Source organism: Stegodyphus dumicola, chromosome 2 (assembly GCF_044657685.1).
Source record: "Stegodyphus dumicola isolate Sdum_Otavi_A_Nest chromosome 2, ASM4465768v1".
Taxonomy (NCBI): domain Eukaryota; kingdom Metazoa; phylum Arthropoda; class Arachnida; order Araneae; family Eresidae; genus Stegodyphus; species Stegodyphus dumicola.
In genome coordinates, this window is record NC_140769.1 from 228,431,380 (window position 1) to 228,457,560 (window position 26,181).

At 32.0% G+C, this 26,181-nt stretch overlaps 1 protein-coding gene across 1 annotated transcript in view; it reads left to right on the plus strand.

The window, feature by feature from the left end:
- Positions 1–26,181, plus strand: part of LOC118188200 (protein GPR107) — an 88,688-nt gene that overhangs the window by 41,718 nt on the left and 20,789 nt on the right. The window contains exons 8-14 of the mRNA XM_085811860.1: positions 9,741–9,874; positions 17,348–17,423; positions 17,524–17,597; positions 19,696–19,813; positions 19,966–20,096; positions 22,983–23,076; positions 23,264–23,311. Coding sequence (XP_085667986.1) covers positions 9,741–9,874; positions 17,348–17,423; positions 17,524–17,597; positions 19,696–19,813; positions 19,966–20,096; positions 22,983–23,076; positions 23,264–23,311 — 675 coding nt within the window. The remainder of the gene's footprint in view (positions 1–9,740; positions 9,875–17,347; positions 17,424–17,523; positions 17,598–19,695; positions 19,814–19,965; positions 20,097–22,982; positions 23,077–23,263; positions 23,312–26,181) is intronic.

Here is a 26,181-nt window from a genome sequence, read left to right on the forward strand (position 1 = left end):
AGCGTATTTAAAGAACAATCTTTTTATGCAATAAAGCTGCAATTGAAATTGATAGTTCATTGTACTATAAAATGTAGGGCATGTTATCCATTGCCTTAATTTATATAAAATTATTCACTATAATTTAAATGTGACGTATACGAATTTGATGACATTTAAAATCCAAATTGTTACTTGAAACCAAAAAGCTAATAATGTATTCCTTGCAGTTTGGGTCACATTTTTTCCCTAAGACGTTTGCTTAGTCAAAAGTAAAATATATAAATTTTGAAAATCTGGTAGTAAGTTATTTTATATTTTAAAAGTTTATGCAGCTTGTTGTTTCCAAAACTGAACGAGGGGAACATTTTCGATTTTTATTTTTTTAAAGATGTTAATTTGATTTTAATTTGCGATTGTTTAAAAAGCTCTGACTATATTATATAGCAGACATTATAAAAAGTATATCCTGTATTAATTGCCCCCTAAGACACATATATTTCCTGTCAGGCCCAGATAATCATCCTCCTACAGTAAGCTTTGAGGCTCGGTAGCGTATCGCGCAGCATCACCACAGTTATGGGGTTCGAACCCTGAGCTGGGCAAGGTCAACTCAGACGTTACAGCTTTACAGAGAAAGGAAACATTACAGCTCCTTCCCCCTTCGAAGAAACATTTTGCTCATCAAAATGTTTAAGTGTATTTGAGATAAAGAGTTAATTACACACATACATAAGAAAAAAAAATCACATAGAAGTACCATGATATTGCATCAAGGCCAGTGACACAATTAAAATACATAAAATTCACAAAAGAATACAGAGATAAATACAAGTTAAAGCTTTTTTTTTTTTTTTTTTTCTAAAGTTGCAGATCTCTTTAGACTGTCAGCATTTCTATGGCTCTTCCCAGCTTGAAATTGATGAATAACTTGGAAATTATATGGCTGCAGGGATAAAGCCCACCGCATTAGCCTGGGATTAGAGCTTGCATTCGTTTTTAACCAAATTAAGGGGTTGTGTTCAGTAATTATAGTAAATTTTGGACCGTCCAAATAATAATGCAATTTTTTACAGCAAAAACTATACATGCGTATTTTTTTTCAGTTGTGCTATACTTAGCTTCCGTCACTGAAAACTTCTTGCTTAAGTACAAGATAGGATGTTCGGTGTTGTTCTCATCCATTTGTGTTAATACTACTACCGTCCAAATAATAATGCAATTTTTTACAGCAAAAACTATACATGCGTATTTTTTTTCAGTTGTGCTATACTTAGCTTCCGTCACTGAAAACTTCTTGCTTAAGTACAAGATAGGATGTTCGGTGTTGTTCTCATCCATTTGTGTTAATACTACTTCCATCCCTAAATCGGAAGCATCAGTTTTCACCATAAATTCTCTATTAAAATTTGGTGCGTTAAAATCATAGGCACAGGTTCCGTCGTTAAGTTTTCCTTTAACTGAATAAATGCATCTTCGCATTCCTTTGTCCAAAGAATTTCTCCCTTCTTTGCTTTCCCCTTTAAGCCATTCGTCAGTGGAGAAGCTATAACCGAAAACATGGGAATATACCTGCTGTAATAACCTGCCAAACCTAAAAATGCTTTTATTTGAGTTTTTGTTTTTGGAGTGGGATGATCAGCTACTGCTTTAACCTTTGCCTCAGCTGGTCGTCTGATTCCCTGTCCTACGATGTGCCCCAGATATGTTACGTAGTTTTGAGCAAAACGACATTTTGACGGCTTAATGGTCAAATTTGCCACAGTTATTTTTCCCCAAATGCAATTTAAATGCTTCATATGATCTTCCCAAGTATTGAAAAAAAATAGCAGCATCGTCCAAATACAGGACAGCAAAGCCTTTACACCCTTTTAATAACTCAGCCATCAACTTACTGAAAAAGTAGGGAGCGTTTTTCAACCCAAATGGCATACGCTGTGGTCTATATGTTCCAAATGTCATGACGAAAGTGGCCAATCCTTGGGCCCTTGGACTTAAAGGAATTTGCCAGTATCCTTTTGCCAAATCTAGAATTGTTATATACCTGGCAGATGAAACAAGCTGCACTCTTTCCTCTATATTTGGCAGGGGGAAGAACTCAGTGCGTATTACTTCATTTAGGCGCCGGAAATCTATACATGGTCTCGGGTCTTTCCTGGGCGCCTCCACTAAAATCATAGGCGAAATGTAGTCCGCTTCCCCGACCTCGATTATGTGCAAATCTAACATCCTCTGAATCTCCGTTTTCAAAATTTCCGTTTGCCTTAGGAATGCTTTATAAGGTCTAGATCTGACTGGTTTGTCACTTATTAATTCAATGTCATGTACTACTAATTCCGTTATTCTCGGCTCTTTGAAGAAATTCTTAGAAAATCTCTTTAGTAAATCTCGTAATTGATCTACATGGTGAGGTTCCAACCGATCTTCTAAGCTGCTAGATTGGATGATGTCCTCAAAATCGTAAATGTTAGGATTTGGATCTAGATACGGAAAATCTACCTCTTGATCCACACCTTCTTCATTCTTACTTTCAGATGATAAAGCATTGATTTCCTCAGGTCTTTTATAATAGGGTTTTAACATATTTACGTGATAAATATGAGACTTCTTTCCAGACATTTTTGCAATGTAATTTGTATCCAATATTTTATTTTTGATAACTCTCAGCCCCAACCACTGGGCTGCCAGCTTATTCGTTTTCAATGTAGCGAAAACCAACACTAAATCCCTTTTTTAAAATTCACGCTTCACGGTGTTTTTGTCATACCATAGTTTACGTTTAATTTGCAGTTCTTCCATTCTTTGCACTGCGATCTCCTGACAGCATTTTAATTTAATAACCAATTCGAAAGATTCAGTTACTGGATTTTCTTCATTCTGCTTCTCCGTCCAATGCTCAAATAATAAGGTTTTGGGTGTCCTTAAATTCCTACCATGCACTAATTCGGCAGGTGAAAACTCAGTGCTTTCATGGGTTCTTAAGGCAAACAACGCCGAAAGAAGGTGTTTTTCCCAATCCGTTCCAGCTTCCAGACATAGAGCTCGTAAGAGTCGTCTGATTGTTCTATGGAAACGTTCGATCGGATTCGATTAGGGGTGGTTAACCGAACTATGACTAACCTTAATCCCAAACCTATCGAAAAATTCCGTAGTAAGTGCACTTACAAAAGACGTTCCAAGATCACATTGGATTTCTTTTGGAAAACCCATATGACTAAAAATATTAATCAGGGCATCCGTCACAGAAACTGAACTCGCATCACTCACTGGAATAGCGTCAGGGTATTTAGACGACAAGCATATGGCTGTTATTAGGTAACGTTTTCCCAGCAAGGGGCCTACTGCATCAATGCTTAATTTAGAAAAATTTCTTGAATGATGGGTACTAGTTTCAGAGGGGCCTTTTTTAATTTCATTTGGTCTCCCGGCTCGTTGACATTTGTCACAGGAACGAACATAATCTTCAATTTCCTTATAACAACCAGGCCAAAAAAAATACTGTAAAAGTCTATCCTTCGATTTTGTAACCCCCAAATGAGCCGAAGTTCCTTTGTGGCATAATGCTTGGATTTTCTTCCAAAATTCTATCGGCATTACCAGCATTTTTTTCTCATTTCCATAACGATCTCTTTGAACTCATAAAAGATCGTTCTCAATACAGTAGGTATGTTTCGATGATTGATTTCCATTTCTTGAGTTAATAGAGTCGTAAATCGCTTTTAAGGTTTCACACCTTTTCTAGGAGTCACTAAATGTTCTTCAGTCAGTCTCTATTAGAGCAATTTCTGCCCCGCTGCTCTCTGCTTGAGGTAGCAAAATCGGCGTTCCCATGGTAGGGTCAAGCATTGGAGTGGGGGATTCACTGACCCCGTCTTCACGAAAAGTCGCTTTTCTCGAAACTCGATCCGCCACTTCCTGTGGGGTATGATTTTTCTTTCGGGCCATAGCCCGCGTCTCTACAGCGTTTATTGAATTTGTAACTACTGATTGCAATCTTCCTGCGGTTTAATTTCCCAGAATATAAATACCTCTGTCTAAATCCTCTCCAACGATTGCGGCTTGAGTTTGGATGAGCCCAATTTCATTCATTTCAAGCTCTATGCATGCTAATGGTAGACATTTCAAAGGACTTCTCACCCATACTGTTTCTCCCATAAACATTTCCTGAGTGATATAGTTACGACTCGCCAAATCGAGGCTTGTTCCGGTGTCCCGCAGCACTTTAATAGGATGACCATTTACTCGTGCATCTGTGATAAACGGAGACAACAATTCCTCTGTGCTTTTATATTGGTATATGTTGTTTACCATGGCTGGTGATTTATCCTTGATGAGTTTTGGGCACTGGGGCATAAGGTGATTTTCTGAGCCGCATTCGAAACATTTAGAAGCCTTTCTTTTTTCAAATGCTTTGTTTTGGCTAGTCTTTGTTTGTTCTGCCCGAGACAAAACATTTTTTTTCTCGTCATCTCCCTTTTTATCTTTAGGATCAGTTAAATTCCTATCATTCTTCCTTCGGTCTTGATACCTCGGATGGACTGATTTCTTACGAATTCCTCTAACATCTTTATAGTCATCTAACATATCTGCCAACTTATCTGCCGAAGTAACCTTTAGCCAGTTATCCAAGAGATGCTCCTTGACTTCGCTGCTGACTCGACGTTTCATTTGATCGGTAACCATCAAATCCTTTAGTTTCTCGAAATCGTTTATCTCCAGAATGCTTAACCATCCATCTAAATATTTTCTCAGAGCAAAATTCGAATCCCTCCATGTTTCATCTGATTTTCGTTGATGCTGAATGAATTTAAGACAGAATTTTTCGGTGTTCAATTTGAATCTTTTTAAGAGCAAAGCCTTTACATATATGTAATCGCAAGCTTTTTCTTCAGGTTCTTTAGATATAAGTTGTACAATTTCCATGGGCAGTAGTGCTAAGTAAGCTACCCAGTCGCTCTCCTCGATACCAAACCTCTTTACTTGTCTCTCAAACATTGTTAGATACAAACTAATATCCCCACTATCCGAATCAAATTTTTGAATAATTTTTTGTATCTCACGATGAAACTGCTTATTACATGACCTTGAATTTTCTGATACCGCAGGCGACGATCTACCCATTGCCTCGATCCTTAGCCGTTCTAACTCAAATTGTCTTATCTCCCTAGCCCGGCAATCCTCTCTCTCTTGTTCTCCAAGTCTCTCCTCTTTCTCTTTTTCTCGAAGTCTCTCCTTCTCCAACCTGTCATTTACTATTCCCTCGAAAACACCCTTAACGAACTCTTCATCATACGCTGCACTTTTTTGAATCAGAGATTTTAGATCCACAATCTTTAGACTCATTGTAGCCTCCTCTCCTAATTCTATCACTAGGTTGTATAAGTCAATCTTTTTTCCCTTTCCTAAGAAAGCCATTTTAACCAAAGTCTTTGAGCTTTGTGCCACACTCAATTTCTGTACTTAGAATTATCACACACTAATAAAAAATACAATGCCACTGAGATTATCATTATTAATAGTAACCTTTAATGCACAGTGATTTTACAAACATCATAAATGATCTGAATCTTAACATAACAGGAATTCAGTATACTCAGTACTACAATTTTCAAAACGCTTGAAATTCCTTAATATTATTCAAATCTAATACACAATATGGCTACATTTACAGAATTAATGAATTGAATTTTAGTAAGTTTTTACCTGAGTACATACTAATAAAAACAGTAAGTAATTCAGTCACAACTTCAATAGCAATTAGTACACAAAAACCCACCATACCATCAGTAACAATCCATTTAAATAAATTTCAACTGTACTTAATTAAGTAAATCTCAGTTTTCATAAGTACAGTAGTGCTGATGTGTTTTCTAATACATTAAAAAACCAATATAAAATTGTCGATAATTCTTATACTGTTAAATAACAATAAAATCAATATACATTAATTCCAAACATAGTTAATTTTTTGTTGGATTTTACATTCAAAAATGTTAAAACAGGACCAACGAATAACAACAGTAAAAAGACGTTCAGATTTCTATGCTACTGAATTTCTACCTTATTATTTCAATAATTATGCATTTTGTTATGAGTAATCATTATGAACTAACACCATAACATACACATATATACGAGTTAAAATGCATAGCAAGGACGACAATGTATCAACTTTTAACAAAATTAACTACTTAGGATAAGTCACTGCCTTAATGTAAAAATCAAGGTACTTACCCCGTTTGATGACTTGTTAGATAAAGATTCACTGACACTATATCTACTCTATATGATCTTCGGAATCACAAGATTCCCACAAACACAGAATTTATGTGATCAACTTCTGTAGAACGTGCTGACTCTTCCTTCACAACATGAAACTTTAATGTTATAACATAAAAATCAGGATGATTTTTGATGAAGAAAACTCGTTGTGCAGAACCGTGGCGGTTCTCTAAAATATCACTTAGATCAAACGAAGAAACTGGAATCAGGACGATTCGAGTTTTTTATGAAGAGAACTCGTTGTGCAGAACCATGGAGGTTCTCTAAAATATCACTTAGATTAAACGAAGAAACTGGAATTGATATGATTACAACAATACAAAAATCGGGATGATTTTTGATGAAGAAAACTCGTTGTGCAGAACCGTGGCAGGAATCAGGATAATTCATAAGACGTTAAAATCCGGATGATTTTGGTTCTGTCAACTTATGTATATCAACATCAGAACTTGAGCTGATTTCTAAACTGCACAGAATTACGAGGGTGCTGTCAAAACTTTGTTGAATCAGGATGATTCGTTCAAAACTGCAGACCTCATAGAATCAGGATGATTCTACTCAAATGTGTCGAATTCAAGCATCACTTCTTCGTTTGACTAGTGGGCCTTTTTAAATTCCGACCGCTGCTGCCACCAGTTGTACCATAGTCGTATCTCCGCCAAATAAACAAGACCTATTCTAGGCTAAATATTTACTTATATATACAACTATGTATAATTCTTGGTGCGTCGATTTTTTTTTTATCTATATATATATAGAGAGAGAGAGAGAGAGTATATTAATATATTAAACTGAAGATCTTTTTTAACAATGAAACAGATTATTCAAGCATTCCATTGAGAAAGAAAACTGAAGAAACAGGAAAGTTTTTTTATAAATACTCGAATAATGTATAATCATCATACATTTTGTTTTATTTATTTATTCCTTGCATCAGGAAGAAAAAAAAATTGTTGTACCCATAAACCGGGGGGAAAGAAATCCTCAGAACATGCTGTTCTGTTTATTTCTAAAAAGATTCAGGATATGTACTAAGTTGTCTCAAATAAAAGTCATTGAATACTACTGGTAGCAGTTTTATGCCACATTTAAGACAACAAAGCTGGTATTTTTCTTTTAGGCTTATTTTCCTTGTATGTAATTCAAATGTGAGCCATGTCTCCTCTGAGTGCCTTTTGTATAAGATTTTCTTGCCAAAATTAAATAACCATTTAAGAAAAAAAAAATTTTTTCAAAACGGGAGAGAAGTTTTTGTTTCAATGACAGTTATTTGCTAGGTTGAACCTTAGCAAATGTTTTGTTTTGGTAATTGATATTGCAAAGTAGTTTTTAATTTCCTATAAATCACAGTACTTTTTTTTTTTTTTTTTTTTTTTTTTTTTTTTTTTTTTTTTTTTGGGTAGTGTAAATGGTCTTATTAGTTTGTATAAAATGACCTTTGCTCAAAATTTTGCAAAAAATTTCATAACTTTTTAACATACCTGTAATGCATGTTTTTACATTGGATTCTAGTTTTTATCATCTTTTTAAATACAATTAATAATTCTTCAAATAATATTCCTTACTTTTATATAAGAAATTATGATATTTTTATAATAACATAGGTGCATGGCAGTGAAAGCTGATTTGTAAAGAACTAGATACTTATTATTGTAGCCAGTTGAATCTTCCTTCTATTTTTGACATCAAAGCAGTTTTCATATTTTTGAAGCTAAACACACACACAACAAAAGGAGGGGAGACTGCAAAGTGATAAGACAGAGAGTGAATGCTACATGTCTGAGATGAAATCTAAGTTCAGAATGAATTAGTTTTGGTTCAGCTTTATCCTTATTGGTTACTGAAGTTTTAGCTCATCAAATGTTTAATTATTATTGGCTATTGTAATATTTTTAATCATTATTGGATTATTATATAAAAATTATGTGAAGAATATTCATTTTGAAATAATGCAGTTTAGACAGATTTATTAAAGCAGTTATTATTTTTAGGACATAAAGTGTGTGTCAGAGAATTAAAATTGAGAGTTAAGAGTACATTGCAAATCAAAGTTAGAATTTTGATTTACATATTTTTTTATCTTACATATAAGCAGAAAGTGAACATGACATGTCTAAGATGAGAATCCTATTCAGAACGATTTAGTTTTGCTTCAGCTTTATCTGTATTGGTTGCTAAAGGTTTTAGTTCCTAAGATTTTAAATTATTATTGGCTGAAGCATTATGTAAGAATCATGAGGAGGATTAATTTGGAAATGAGACAGTTTGAGAGTATTAACAGTTACTACTTTTAGGGCAGAAAGAGAAAATAATCAAATAAACATGGAGAGCTATGTGATTTTTTCAAATTAAAGTAACAGTTCTGATTACATAGCTTTATCTTATATATATATATATGTATGTGTGTGTATATATCTCATGCATTACTTGTGTTGTGCAGCAGCCGGGGCAACAGGAATGAGACAAATTTAGGAATATAAAGTGATACGTTTATTTTAGCATCCATCTCACAAGCGTTCCTCCTGTACCTTAAGGAGAAGCCCTATTTATAGATAAGATACTCACGTAAAAGGAATTCATGTACCTTAGAAATCAAACCCAACACAAACACAAATCGCACATTCCCCTCTTAGCTACGGACGCACTGGTGGCTCATACAGACACCCAGAAGGCAGAATTAATTGGTGATTGCCTCCAAAATCCACACTATATAATGAAGGAATTTTTGCGAACAACGCTAATTCTTTCAAACACACTAGCGTCTACATCCCAAAACCTATGAGAGAGGCAATTCTATTATTTTCATCGGGAAGTATTGAAGTTAGAATGGTTATCTGAGGAATGCAACGGCAGTGGACGATGTTTGTTTACATTAGGAAGTTCGATATATGTGCGTCATGGTGCTCATCCAATCAGCGATATGAATGGAAATCATGAGGAGACACTATCTTCTCATCAGGAGTGTTCTTAAGGACTTTATATAATACGACAGATTTTTGAGTTTGGCGATTTGGCGAGCGCCAACAGGTTAATATAATTTATAATAAAGAAAGGATTTCGCCAAAATTTAGGAACAGGGATGCAATTTAGGTAGAGAATTGCCAACATGTTATTAAGGAATATGATTAGAATTGAATTTAATCAATTGATTTAAAAATATCATTACATATATGCATATGAATATAACGTAACATGTATTAATAAAAAAGATCCTTTGACATTTTGAGTAATATTACAATGATGGGAAAAAAAATTTTATATATATTTTGTAAAATATGTGTAAAATCTTTTTCACTTTTAAAATTATCTTTTTCTGTCTTTTCTCCTCAACATAAAATTAAAAAAAAAAAATTTCGTGTGCCCTTTCTTTTTTAAAAATCTGTTCCAAGTATTTGTATGATGTATGTAATTCATGGTTTGTAATAAGTTTTAAATGTAATCTGCATGTGGTTAATTAATCTGCTTAATAACAATTTCAGATTGCTATAGTAGAGCACAATGGGGAAAACTACTTGTCTGCTGGTGAGATGCCTCTACCAAACCTCTATTTTTTAATGTCTTTCATATTTTTTGTCACAGGTTGTGCATGGATAAGTGTACTTAGGCGGAAAAGGTAATTTAATTCTCTTTTTCTTCTTTTCTTTTTTTAATCTTTTAAGTCCAAGTCATCTTTATTCTTTTCCCCAACACATGGTATCCTGTGCTAAAATATTGAAACAGCAGATGTTTGTTCTGGATCCTTTTTCCTACATTTCAGTAGAATAGCTTTTATTTATTTATTTATTTATTTATTTTTGTACTGTTCTTAATGTAAATGTGTCCATTTTCCTATGAAAAGGCTTTCGTAAAAACATCTCTTATTTTAAACAGATATACCTACTATGCTTAAAAAAAAAAAAAAAAAATTGATTTAGTTTATTGAAATTTAGTAAAATTATATAAAACTGCATGAAAGTAGAGCAAAGCTATGTGTGTAAAATAATATAATAGAACCGTCAAGATTCCATGTTATCCTGGTTCAAGAAGCACAATTCAATTCAAATGACACACAATTTCACCAAGGTAAAATGAACATTGTAATCTGGTTTCAAACTTCCAAGTTTATTCAAGACTAACATGCATTCAACAGGCACTGCCAAATCCAAGAACAAGAAGTATACATCATGAAAGATGTATGCCCTCTTTGGTGATTAAAATATATTTCCACATAAAATTTCTAACACACTGGGCCTGGTTGAACAGTAGTTCAGAACAATCAAGATTATCAGTGATGCATGAACATTTTCAAGAATCATTATGCATTTCAGTACAAATTCAAGTTTTTGTAATCAAGAATATGTCACATAAGCATCAAGAACATGTAAAACTTACTGTGTGTTTAAAAAATATCAAGTAAATTTTCATTCATCAAGAATTACTGTCATAACATTCCTGTTCAAGCATCAGGAATTTAAATCAAGAATTTATATAACTCAAGATAATATTAAACAAATAACATTTCAATAATCCAACTAAAATGCTAAAAATATTACAAAAAACCTGCCCCCCCCCTTTTTTTCAGAATTAAATTTTAAATACACTTATACATTTCTACAAAATTTTCTAATATATACATTTCAACTTTAAATATTAAGCTAATATAAAACATTAAGTAGCATTAAGATTACATTTTCAGTAAAAAATATACTATCACACAATATTAATAATCTTAGCGAAAAGAATTTAGTTCATAAATTTTTGAGTTTTTTTAAATCAACTGTCCAGACTTTAAACTGTTAATTTCATCAGAAAAATGTTCATATTGAACTTCTTTTATCAAATATAATTCTGCGGCAAAGAGTTCTTTTGCAATCAAGAGTCCTGTTTTCTTGTCAGTTTTATTTTTCACGTTGTGAATAAATCTAAATATCCATGCAGTCACTCTAATAAGTCTAATTAATTTACTATAATTTTCAAGATTCAACAGAGGATTAGATTTTTCTGCAATAGACAGTAGTATTGTGGTATCATTTATACACTTTTCCCGCTCTAATTCAACATCAGAAAACTCTGTTATAATAAATTTACTAGGCCAAGCACTCACTGATTCAACTAAGCAGTCTGGTCCAGAGTGCCATAATTTTGAAGACAACAAATATTTGGCTGAACATCCTCGAGGTAAAATGTCCGCTAGATTGGACTTCCCATTACAATGTCTCCAGTTATTTGGGCAAGTTAATGATTGTATTTCAGATACCCGATTTTTTACAAACATTTTCCATCATTCAGGAGCACTACGAATCCAGTGAACCACTATCATACCGTCAGTCCACGGATAGATATTTTCTTCACGAATTGAAACAGCTCTTTTAAATTTTTAGCAAGTCTTGTCGGTGTTAATGCTCCTAACAACTCTAGCCTTGGAAGTGGGAGTTTTTGTTTTATTGGTGCAATCCTAGATTTTGCCATAATGAATGCTACCTGACCTTCTTCAACCGATCTAAAATATGCGACTGTACCGTATGCTTTAATAGATGCATCACAAAATAAATGCAGTTTGGTATCTTTATTGTGCTTCAATTTGCCGAGGAAATATTCTTGAGAAATTTCAAATTTGTTTAATTTTTTTATTTCACCGCTCCACTCGGATCACAACTGCTTACATTCAGTTGGAACTTCATCATCAAATTCTAAACCCATCTGCCAAAGGTTTTGCATTATCAATTTTGCACGTAATACAAGTGGCACCAAGAAACCTACTGGATCGAAAATAGGAGCAGTCACCTTTAATATATTTCTTTTTGTGGTGTTTCTACAACTATTTAATGTTTCACACAAGTTATCTATGTTCAAGGAAATTGCCTCTTTACTCGTACACCAGTTAAGCCCTAATACTTTTAAGGAGCTATTTATTTCATTTTCTGATTTAATTATTCCACAATCATGAGTTTCTCTGAATTTGTATTAAACTGATGCAAATTCATTCCAACATCTTTAAGCACGCAATAGGCTCTAGTGCTTAACTTAAAAGCCTATTCCACGGATTCTGCCCCATAGAAAACATCATCTACGTAGATCGAACAGTTCAACATCTAAAAAATATCTGGATTTTCTAACTCTATTTCCTTTATATGCTTTTTTGTGGTGCATGCCAGAATGAAAGGGCTACATGACACACCGAAAGAAACGCGTGTCATTCTATAATGTTCCAAATTGTAATTATTATCAAAGTATAAAAACCGTAATACATCTCTATCAGTTTCAGAAATTCCAATCTGGAGAAAGGCTTTTTCAATATCTGCTGAGAATGCATGTTTGTATTGTCTGAACCACAATATCAAGTCCAAAACAGAAAGATTCAAATTTGGGCCAGGCATCAAACAATTGTTCAGAGATACCCCATTGTTACATTTTGAATATGCATCAAACAGGATACAAACTTTAGTTTTTGATACATCTTTTCTTACCACTGGAGAATGTGGCATGTAATACATTTTATTACTGTCAAAATTTCAATTTTGCACTCTTCAATTATTTCATTTTTTAGCTGTTCATTTATTATGCTATCATAATTCTGCATAAGCCATTCATCATTTTTTAGTTTATTAACCAAAGATACTAGACTTCGCTTGGCATTTTCTAAATTATTACCCAAGTTTTCATGATGTGATTTTCATAACAAACGAGCTACATATCTACCAGTAGTAAAATGTAATTCTTTTTCAAATTTCTCAATAACTAATTTACCATCAATATTCTCTTAAACCCAAGTGGTCCAAAGTCCAAAACCTTCACAAACAGTCATTATCTGAATTATCCTTCAAGCAATAAGAAGCACCAGTTGTAAAAATACAGACACTAGACTGATCACCTTCCAACCAAGGACCAACCAAATATAGAAGATATCGCAAATAATTTATTACTCACTCTTTTCTTTTCACCTGTTTGCACTTCCCAACATGAATCAGATCCTAACAATATTTTATTTCAACTGCTTCACCATTATTGGCTAATTTTAAATTTTCTGATTTTAATATTTCTAAAATGTTTTTAGAGGGAACTTTTATGATCACTTCAGAAATAGTATTTGTAACAAGAGCTTCAACAATGATTGAGTCATTAGGGCAATGTATACTTTTCATGGTAATTTGAACAACATTATATTCCATTAGTCTACCCTGGATATACCTTAAAGAATAAATATATAACCTTTCTTTCCTTAAAGTCCCTAATTTTAGTTCTTTAGCCAAATCAGATCTAATAAATGACCTATGTGATTCACCATCAATTAGGATTTTTACTAGTTGGCTTCTAGTATTATCTGTATCTGAAGCGTAAACAGTGCATGTTTATAAATATACACAACTTTTACAGCAGTTTTAGAAACAGTCTTAGCGTTAAACAATAGGGATGCAAATACATTCTGCTTAGAATCGGATACAGTAACTACTTTCTGTTTAACATTTGTTTCCACTTCAAAAGCAATATTTTTACAAAATAACTTATTTAAACCATTACACAACTCACAAGGCTAAAGTTTTACTTTATATTTGGACGATACATGACCCTTCTTAAAACATATGTAACAATGTCCATGGTTTTTTAATATCGCTCTTTTTTGCTTTGTTTTCTCACATTTTCATACATCCTGTATTTTGATTACAATAGAAACAGTACGGCTTAGTCACTGTGGCTAACACCGAAGCAGTAGGAATGTTTGCCCCTTTTAAGTAATTATTTTTAGTCTGCTTAACACCGTAATTTGTGTCTTTTTTTTTTTTTTTTAGTTTATTATTAAATGAGAAGATTCCCGACTCTTAACTTCCAGTTATATTGCTGTTTAGAGTTTCTTTTTTTATTAAACTCCTGATTCATATCATCTGGTAAAAGCTTTCAAGTAACAGGGCCTAAAAGGCTCCCATAAGCATCCGACACAATACCCAATGAATTTAAACTTCTTATCTTGATGTCACAGGAATTGTAAAGTGTTCTTAGTGCTTTCACGTTGGGCGAACTTCTAACCGGTTCAAGATTCAAGAGTTTGTTCATATGCAAAGATCTGTCCGTCCAAATTTTTCTTTAATTTAACTAAGAAGAAGACTAGAAGCTTCATAATTATCATTAGATAATGTGAACCCGGATACTGCACTTAAAGCAGGTTCTGCAAGTAAAGATTTAAGATAGGTAAACTTCTCAACCTTTGTTAACTCATTATTATTACCAATAGCATTTTCAAAAGAATTATAAAATTCCAAAACGCAGTATTACATTCTTGTTCAATTTCGGACTTATCCCCTTTAAAACAATCCAGTATTTTTTTCATTAATTTCTTTCAGTGCAGACTGTTTAGAAGTAAGTAAAAACACTTTCTTCTACCATATTCTCGTTCCAAATGTCTTTTTTTAATTTCAGGTTCTAAAGCATTTATTATTTTAGAAACAGCTTGTCTCAAAGCTTTTCTAACAGCTTTCAATTTAACAATATTGTTTGCCATAATAACAACAAAAATAATTTCATTCGCTTACCTGGTGCAGGTTTTAGTGATTTAATCCTAAATTATAAACTCACTTTCCAAGAGAAAAGCATTCACAAGTATTCTGAACGTTTATCCTGCCACATTCAGTGCAAAGGAATAATTTTTTAACAACATGAAAAACCACTGCATTCTTAAATAAAAAAACTGTTCGTGTGCAATTGTTGGGCACCAAAAATGAAAAATAGTATAAGAGAACCATAATAATTTCATGTTATCCTTGTTCAAAAAACACAATTTCACCAAGGTAAAATGAACATTCGAATCAGGTTTCAAACTTCCAACTTTATTCAAGACTAACACGCATTCAACAGGTACTGTCAGATCCAAGAACGAGAAGTATGCATCATGAAAGATTTACGCCCTCTTTGGCGATTAAAGTAGATTTCCACATAAAATTTCTTACAATGTGTGTTTTGCAGGATTGTTTGTCATAGGTTTCTATATGTAGGAACATGGAATGCTAGTAAAACTTAAGGTCTCTGTTATTAAGATGCATACCAAAACTAATTTTTTTTTATTCTGTGGCTTTCAGTTTCAGGTGTAATTGCTACATCTTTGAATATTTCATTGTAACTGTAAATTAAATTTTAAAAACATTTTACTGTTAAACATACAGTTTAAGGAGTTATTTGATTTTGTTTAAATATTTGAATACTGTATGTAGTGGAATCACAAGTAGAAAGATTTTTAAGATTATTAGAATTTAAAGTAGCTTTCAGTTTTAGAAGTTATTGAAATAGTCTCTTTTTATGAAGAAAACAAATATTATTAAAAACTTAAAATTGCTCATGATAATACATTTTGAAAAGGGGAGAAGAGAATTTTAAGGAATTTCATTTGACATTTTAGGTTGATTGAGCAGTTATTTAAAGAAAAGCTAGTGTAAAGGCATCTTTTGTAAAGTACTTGTAAGAACTTTGTAAGAACTGTTTAATTAAGCAATTTTGCTTATAGTTATTTCTGCACTTACATTCAGCAGTTGTGAATTGTTTTGTAGCCAGTTTGAAATACCATATAACTATTATTATTAGTTGTTTAAGGTTTTTCTGGCTAAGAGTACATTTTCTGTTTAATCAGTTATTGCTAATTAACTGCATGAATATATAAAATGAAATGTTTCAGAAAAATCTGTATATGAGAGATCGGAATTTAATTTCTGAAAAACCTTAAAAATTTATTAAAAAAGTAAATATTTTAAGAATTTTTAATAAAAATTTTACAAATCCTCTGTCTTTGGTGAACATTTAATTATTAGACTGTATGCTTCACCAGAGCGGAGGTTGCCATACCAACAACTAACGGAGTTCAAATGAGGCCACGTCATTGGTATGTGAAAGGGTGGATTATCGTATCGAGTGATTGCAGCCCACACAGCGTAATGCCACAACAGTGATGTGTGTTTGCATGACATGGACATAGGAGAACCAAATATGATGAAATCCTGGCAATGGGACATGCAATAGCATAATAACACGGGAGGATGGGTGTATCATCCGCTTGGTTGATATGGGTCATACAGTTTCCTCTCGTGTGTTAACACAACATTGGAACATGGCCACAGGTGTTGTGTTATCTACCTCCATGGTTCGTCATCATCTGCTGCAGCATGAACTATGTGCAAGGGTTCGTCTGCGCAAGATTCCCTGTCGCTTAATCACAGATGCTTCCACCTTCAGTGGGCGTGGCAGCACAGCACATGGCGTGTCCTCTGGCAACAAGTTGTTTTCTCTGATTAATCTCACTGCAGTTATGCATCAAAGAGGCTGCAGAGTATGCATCAAACATTGCAGAGGAGAATTTCTGCTCCCACAGTATGTTATCTAGCATTATACTGCATAAATGCCTGGCACCATAGTGTGGGGAGCTGTTGGGTATAATTGTCGATCTCATCTAGTGTAGACTGTGGGCAACCTCAACAATTGATCACTACATAAGAAAAGTTGTGGAGACTGAGGTCCTCCTCATTCTTCAATGCATTCCAGGTGCTGTATTTCAGTAGGATAATGTTCGTGCACATGTTTCTTAGCCTTTTTTAAGACACAACAGGTTTCGCTTCTTCCATGGCCTGCTTATTCCGTGGATATGTCACCCATTCGGCATGTCTAGTATTTCATTGGTCAATGAGTCTCTTGTACCCCTGGTGGGGCATACACTAAGACTGAACTTTGGCATCAAGCCATATGGAATACTATTCTCCAGGTTTACATTCAGAACCTGTATGATTCGATGCCACGATATGTACATAGTCTCATTGCTTAGCATGGCAGACATACGAAGTACTGATTTCTGACACAAGTACTGATTTTGTTTTTTTGGTCTTGTAAATGTGTTTGTCTTAGCATGACAGACATATGAAGTACTGATTTCTGACACAAAGTACTAATTTTATTTTTTTGTCTTCTAAATTTGATCATTTATTTGTACCACTATCAGTAATATGTGGAATAAATTTAATTCATTTCTGGCAATGCCTTCATGGTGTTCCCTTTTTCAAAAAGATAAGTAAGTGTATTTTCCTTTCTCTCTGTTTTTGTATTATCTATAAAGTAATTTTTGTAAATTTATTTATAGGGAGGAAACTTTTAAAATTCATTATTTAATGGGGCTTCTGGTATTTGTGAAATCATTATCCCTCTTATTTCACGGTGTAAGTATTTTATAAGAGTTTTCTTTTTAATGTGCAATTCGGTATTTCTATTATCTATCAAAATATAATTATGGCATACATACTTTTTGCTTTATCATAGATAAATTACCATATTATTGCAAAAGATGGCTATCCGATGGAAGCATGGGCAGTTCTGTACTACATAACACATTTGTGAGTATTCTTTTTTATGCATTTGAGGACTTTAAATGGGTCCCTCATAATGAACATAAGTTTTGGCTAAGCAGAAAATTATGAAAAGAGATTTAAGAATAGAGGGAAGAAATACCAAAAGCATAATTACTAACCCTGCTGTTTTTACCAAGAAACTTCTGGTCTTCTAATAGGTCACCAAATCTCCTGGTTTGTAACTTTTAGCATTTATTAAGGCAAATGATTCTCGACAATAAATGAAAATTTATTGAATGAAATAAACTTAAACTGTGCAAATTCCATTTTCTGACACCTAGTGATTTTCAGCTTAATTTTTTTAAATTCAGTTTTATTTGATTCTGAATTGTCCTGACATATTCCCTGCCGAGTCATGCGTCATCAGGTGACGTGACTTCAACACATGTACCCAATCCCGCGAAAGCACAGAGTGTGGGGTAATGTCTCAGTAGCCAGTCTTGTACTATTACGGAAAGAGCTAATCATCGATGATAGATTATTCTCCCCTTCAGTTGGCAAATGGGGAAAACTCATTTCTACAGCTATCATTACAGTGATCGCCTTTTCCCCCCTATAGCGGCAGCGAGCATGCTAATATACCTAATATACAATAGGCATCTGTAGAATGTTCTACAAAGATTGAACCAATATTTAATCAGTTATATTTATATTTAATTTTGTTTTACATCAAAATATGGTGTGTTACTAAGTTGTGCTCATAATAGTATATACATTAATCATTAATTTAATTTTCATCGTATTTAAAGATACTTTGATAAATGAAAGATTTCTTTCCCAGTTCAGAATTTTCTTAATATAAAAGTATAAGAAAATTATGAAATTAAATTAGCTGAAGAACATAAAATCTGGACTATCTAATTAAATGTTAATGCATTTTACATTAGAGTAGTTCAGTGACCTAAATCATGCATTATAAATTTAAGTCAATTTTGACTTCTTTTGAAATGGCATTACTGCGCATTTCTTGAAAATTCCCTGAATTTTACATTTTAAGGTTGGCAGTTAGGCTATAAGATATGAAAACAAAGAGATTAACTCGTTGAACTAAGTTATTATTATTTTTAAATTCAGTTTTTTAGGAGGAAGGGCAAATCAAAATATAGTAGTGATATTAATAATAGGTAATATCTGTTATTTACTGGGACTCCATCAATATGAATACCATATTTACTCCCATATCCCCTTTTTTTTACTAATTTTATGATACAAAATTCATCAAGAGGGAAAACTTATGTGAATAATTTAATTTTCAAAGGACAGAGTTACAGTAAAAACATAGCAAATAAAAATTAATCAAGAGTAAACTGTCAGTGACTATCACAATATAGAAGCTTATATTCCAGTAAGAATACAAAGTAATATTAAAATTACAGTTTGTATTAAGATACCTTCATTTCTGGTTCTCTTTTATACCCTGAATCTTGCTCACTCTTACTCACTGTTGCTCTTAATGCTGCTGAAATTGCTGTCTATCTCATCTGCTATAGCTTACAAGCTGTCATCTTCATTATTGTTCAGTTGTCTTGCCAATGCAATAATCTTCAGAATCATCAATAGCATTAGATGTCCTTGTTTTCGTAAAGCTTTTCACTTTCATTGCTTCACCAATCAGAGTCTGTGCACTCCAAATCCATGAGCAAATCACAAAGTATGGTGAAAACAACAACTACGGTGTGAATTCATTTTAAAATGAAACTCCGTTTTTGAATACCTTGAAGATTTTGAAAATTATGTGAATAGTTAAAAAATTTCAACTTTTGCTAAAATGAAAAGGAGAAAAATACACAATTAAATATGGTATCTTAATGTGTATTTCATCATTCTCCGCTTCCCTTTGAAAAAAACATTATGAAAGAAATTAGACTAAGATTCATTAAAAAAATCAACTGACTGATTCATTAACTAATAGTATAGAATAATTAATTTCTCTGTATTTTTTCCCTCTGTGTTGTAAGTTGGCATTGTTGAGTTTTAATTAGGTAAATTTATTGAATGTTGGTTTCATAAAATTCATTTTTGATTTAAAAATTAGTTGTATATATTACTGTATGTGTATGTATCTGCATATGTTTTATTTCAGGTTAAAAGGTGCATTGCTTTTCATCACCATTGTACTAATTGGAACAGGATGGGCTTTCATTAAGCACATCCTGAGTGATAAGGATAAAAAAATTTTTATGATTGTCATTCCTTTACAGGTACAGTGAATATTCTTTATTTCTGTAACAAAACATTATAATAGATTCAAAAAATACTTCATAGTTTATTTGTAGAAAAAATGTGCTAAATTTAATTAATTTTAATATCCATGTATAAATGTATAAATACATTCCCCCCCCCCTCCCCTTAGGTCTTAGCTAATGTAGCCAAAATAATTATGGAAGAAAGTGAAGAAGGCGAATCTCAGCATTATACATGGAGAGAAATATTTATTCTTGTAGATTTAATTTGTTGTGGAGCTATATTATTCCCTGTTGTGTGGTAATTATTTTAAATTTTTTTTTCAATATAGCTTTGCTGATAAAAATAACTAATGTATTTTTTCAAAATCATATCTGAAAAAGATTTAGTTTGTTATTGAGCTGTGTTATTCCGTATTTTATTGTAATTATTTTCAAAAATCTCTTCTTAAACTTTTGTTGAAAAATATTAACAAATATATCTACTCTAAAGCTTTAATTTAAAGGAAAATTCAAGATAACTTAAATATATGAAATATCATAATATGGTTGCCATGTTATGTGAATACTGCTTTTAGTTTTTTTGTTTCAGTTTATTTATTTTTTACTGAAAATGTGTTAGAAATGGGAATTATAATCATTTCCTTATAATGCCATTTCAGATTTAATTTGAAGCAAATTAAGCTTAAAGTGAACATAACATGTATCTCCTTAATGTGCTTGATTATAACATGCAGGCATCCTACATCATAAATGAACTACCAAAAATAATTTCTATATAAGGGGGTAAAGTAATAATAATATTAAAGCAAGGTGATTATGCATAATTGGAAAATGGGGGTATTTAAGTACTTATTAAAACTGCTACTCATTTTATTATGTGTTATTGTATATAATCAATGAATATGAGATCAAAAAAATTGTCAATAGCTAAGTAGACTTATGTTCAGAAACTGAGAAATATACTAATTGGATCTATTTCTGAAACCATGAACAAAATCGTTAATTATCACAACAATGCAGTGCAACAATGCAATAACATGCAGTGCATCCAGTTTTGTAGTTGAGAAATTTGTATAAATGTTAAAAGAAATATAAGGAATAAGTTAATAATGAATTTATTTTTGTTAAGAAAAAGTTTTTATGTGCATATTATTAGTTTTTTGGGGGGGAGAAGAGGAATAGATTTTAGCATTTTTTTTTTTTTTTTTTTTTTTTTTTTTTTTTTTTTTTTAACAGGAAATTTCTGTAGGTACCAAAAATTGTAACAACTTGCTGATAAATATCATCTTCCTTTTGCACCAATGTTCTTAAATTCAGGGCATGTTTATGTTTCAATTTATTTCCTTTATGGATCCCTAAGATTTTTATTGTTACTGTGGTAACAACTACTTTGAATTAATGTGCAAGCAACAGCTGGCAGTATCTGTCAAACAAAGTAATAAACTATCCAGTTCACCATAATTTCTTTTGTAGCAACCTGAGGAATTGGTTCTTCTTGATAGTCACCAAAATTGGCATGACAGCTAATCTGAATTAAAACATAGATACCACTTTGACTTACCACCATTATTTAATATTGTTACATTCTGCGGGTATGTGGATTTGGAGTAATTGATGATAACACTTGATGAAGAATCAAAACACAATTTATTTGCCAGTAATACACAGAACAGGAAAGCTGAGCATTTCACAACAATATATTCTTTCACTTTTTAACACTGAACTTTTCCAATTCTGATTTACATATATGTAATTACAGTTGTATTTTTTAATAAAATATATGTTAAATAGCAATTTATGAAACATTAATTTTTTTTGTTACTATCCATACAATGTACTAGACATCTAGTTAATCTAACTCATATGTATAAGAGTATTTCACTTGAACAAAATGGCATCATTTCTGTGCTTCATTCAGCCACAAGTCAAATGGCCCAAAGAAGTATCACTGTTAAACTCTTATGTTATGTGAATACTGGAGTAGGTGTGTAGTACACGAAATTAGTGTTGGGACACTAACTAACTAGTGTTGTGCATTACAATTCAATTTGAAGCAGAACTGTGTTCTAACATCTAAAATCAACAGCATTGCTTTCATTAAGAATTATGCTTATTGAGATTTATTTGTTGTGATTATTTTAATTTTGTGATTTATTTGTTGAGTTGCTTCAAAAATCAAAAAAATATATCACATACTAAGTATAGAAACTTTATAATTAATGTTCATCCACTGTTGTTTGTCTGTGAACAAACATGTTTTTAATTACATAATTTTTTTACCTCTTTAAATCTGAAACTCAAGACAGAAATTATTAAATTTATTTACAGTTAATATCTTAAAAATGTGCAGGGTTCATCCTTTGTCTATGATGAAAGGTTAAGGAACCTATTGAACTATGTAACGACTTATCACTAAGTTCAGAACAACTAAGACGTAGATACAAGGAGGGTTCAATTACCCTTTTATTACTCAAATAAGAATAACAGTGAGCCCCCTTCTCGGGCTTACAGGAAAGCCTCTACTTAGGCTTTAACTCAGAGTAAGAAATAAGAACTAAATTAAAGCTAACTAAACAAAGCTTAGCCAAAGCTGGACACAATTATCTAACGTAGTTGGTCCTTAAATTGAACTAGCCAGCAAATATCAATAGGCATGTATAACCCGCCCAAGCATAACAGCTTCAAGAGTGATTTAGCCAGAAGGCAACATGTGCCACCAAGGATTCCTAGCACTCTCTATTGAAGTACATTCCTTAAATACTTCTTCTAACTTATTTACATTCAGTACAATTCTAAAAACTCATTCTGGTAGGGAGCTGTAAGTGGAAACAAGAATTGAAAGGAAAGGGTTTCAAAATTAAAATAACTGTTATAAAATTAAAATATACCATATAAATTGCTTTAAATATATATTGCTAAATTATATCTGTCAGGAATAAATAATAATTTTTAAAAATTTTAAATTATTCAACCATTTCAGATAATTTTAGGAATATATATGATTCAAGGCTATAGAAATTATCTTCAAAATTTAAAGTACTGCTCAGTAAAGAAGGAACAAAATATTTTACATGACTGAAAATAAAATCTAGTTGTTGCCATTTAGTGTTTTGTTCAGCAGTTACATTTCTTTCTAACACTTTTATGAGTTAAATTATTTTTTTGTTTCTGTTATATCTATTAGGTCAATCAGGCATCTTCAGGAAGCTTCTCAAACTGACGGCAAAGCTGCTATAAATTTGGAAAAGTTGAAATTGTTCAGGCACTTTTATGTAATGGTATGTATTATTTTGTAAATGCATTTTGTGTTATATCCTTTAGAAATTTTATTAGTATTTTTATATAATTTAAGGTATGTAAAATGTAAGAAATATAACTGTGGTAGTTTATGTTCTTACTTTTCATTTTTATACTTTTATTACAATTTTTTTATCTTAGTTAAAGAAATGTATTTTAAATTTTCAGATAGTTTGCTACATATATTTCACAAGAATAATTGTTTATCTTCTTAAGGTAAGTCTCAGAATATTTATTACAAAATGCAATTTTTAAATTCTCCTTTGCAAGTAAAGAGAAACCATTTCATTTCATATTTATTTCCCATTATTATACAGCAAAAATAATCTCTTAATTAACTATGTTATATATAAGGTATATAAGTATAGCATATATTATAAGATAGAAGGAATTGGATTTTTGCAAGTGTTGTAGATTGTGTTGCAAAATGCATTTATTAAGTAATTATTCAACTACTGTTGATTGAAGTTGTCAGCATCCACTGACATATACAGGTTCTACATATTTATCTGGTTTAAAAAATAAAAAAAAAAAATAATAATAAAATTTTAAAAAAAAACTTCATTTATCTTTTCTGGTGCATCAGGACTGAAATGTGATGTCTCAGTTGGAAAGGGTCTTCTCCACTGAAAACACAATTAATTTTTTGACACCATATTTTTATTTACATTAAGCAGTGGAAAAGAAAAACAAATATTTAAATGTTATTTCTTACACAGCCTCTGTTTCCCATTTATGGCTATTCGTGGCTGTAAAATCGACTATTCATCCGTACTAGCATGAACCAGAATTAAAAACTCACTGTCTATTATAACAATAACAAAAAAAAAGAAACATTTTACAATGAATACCTAACATGCCCTCACCTTCTAGAAGTTAAACATAAAAATTAAATTTGCATCATTATTCAGAAATAATATAATAAAATTTTTAAAAAAAATCTTAAGAAAATTTCAAACAATAAAAAAATTAGTTATTTTCATACAGTTCACTAACTGGATGACTGAATCATTGTTCTTAGATATCTCCGGAGAGTAAAGTTTAGGAATTGTCCATACAAAAGTTCTTGAAGGGGATTTACCTCTGCCACACATGTTCAATCGTCTCTACTCGGAAACAGCTTTGTATTGGCCAGTTAAGTCTCTTTTGGTTTTCTAGTTCAGTTAGTACTACATCACCCATCTGGATAACTTGAGCCTTTTCTTTTGATTTTTGAATGAGAGTTGCCAAATGTTTTTTTCGGAATCTATTTCTCAGTTTATCTTTTATATTTAGGCATTTTCGATATCTTTTTCGAAGTTTCTGGGAATTAATTTTCTCTAGGTCAGGTATCCCACATTGTTCTTGGATGTCTTTGATAAAAGATGATGGGGTCAAAGGAATAAATTCATCAGACTCTTTTCTGAAATACATGAAAGGGTTTGATAATTTATTATAGCTTCAATTTTACTCAATATTGTTAAAAGGTCTTTAAAATTGAGTGATGATCTACCAAGAATTTTTTTTCACTGTAAATAAGCTGCTTCCACCATCTACCCCACCGCGCAGCTGATTGAGGAATGAACTTTCATTTAATGGGAGCTAGGTCTTCAGAATTTTTTATTTGACTCTTATTTAAAGATTTGAAAAGGTTGTTGACACTCCCAAAGTTAGTCCATTGTCACTGTAAATTGTTGAAATTATTCCATTTCTCGCTATAAATCTTCTTAGGGCATGGATGAAACCTTCTGTTGACAAATCAATCACTGATTCCAAGTGTATGGTTTTATACACAGCGCATATGTAAATGACAATTCATACCTTGGATTTGTTCTTTAGAAAGACAGGACCACATAAATTGATGGCCATGACTTCAAAAACTTTCGAGTCCCTAACTCTGTCAAATGTAAGATAAATGGGTGGAGTTGCAAATGGTTTTGACGTAAACATTTTGCGTTTTGAGCATATTGATAATTCACTTCAGATGTTACGCTTAACAGAAATAATCCAATAATTTTCTCACCAGATTGAGCTAACAGTCTGGAGACCAGCATGACAGTTCTTTAAATGGCAGTCTCATATTAAACAATATGCTAAATGATGTTTTGATGGCAACAAAATTATATATTTGAATGAAAATTCTTCATCACATTCTAACAACTTTATTTTCACTTAGATTATGTTATTTTGATCTTTCACAACAACAAGACCTTTGACAGCATTTGTGTCACCACCAAAACTTTTTAACTGAATTTTTGACCAAAGAAACTTCCCTGTCTCTTTCTTTTCTTTGTCCAAAAGTTCAAATTGAAAACAATAATTATATTTCTATATTTTGATATGAATCTTTTCATCCAACAAATAATATTTACAAATTTGCAAAATTTTGAAATTCTTTCATAATTCATGAACAGTACATTCTAGTTTTGTACAGGTAAATAATGACATTGCAGTTTTCTTTCTTTATGACATAACTAAATCTTCATTAAGAACCTGTTCTGACTGTTGAAGTTCATTTGTTTCCTCACATGTTTCATTTGTTTACTATCAGAAAATGCAGCTTATTTGAGACGAGCAGATAAATAAAACAGAATCAAAGTTCTTACCTTGTTAATAGGTAATCCATCTTGCTATATCTAAGAAGCACAATCATTATTATTAGCACACAAATATGTATTTATTAGAATATTATTATTATTCTAATAAATACATATTTGTGTGCTAATAATAATAAAAAAAATATCTAACAACAAGCAATGGTACAAGCATTAATCTATTCTCCATGGCAGAATGCATAAGAATGAGTTATACATGGAGAGAAGTTTCTCCCCTTTTGGGGGGGAAGAGGGGATTAAGTTCAGTTCTAGTTAGGGGGGGTAGAAAGTAATATTGGAGGGTACAACTTAATCACCTTCATTTTCAATGGCAGTTGCTCCACAATTTACCACTTGATGAGCTGTTCCATCCGGAGTAACAGCTATTCCTTTAGAAATTCCAGCTTTTGTCATGGCAAAGGTTTCGTGAATACATCGTTTTGCTGTTGCAGTGTTGTAATTTAACAAATCCTTGGTTTTGTAGATTACAGACGTAGTGATATTTTACATTGA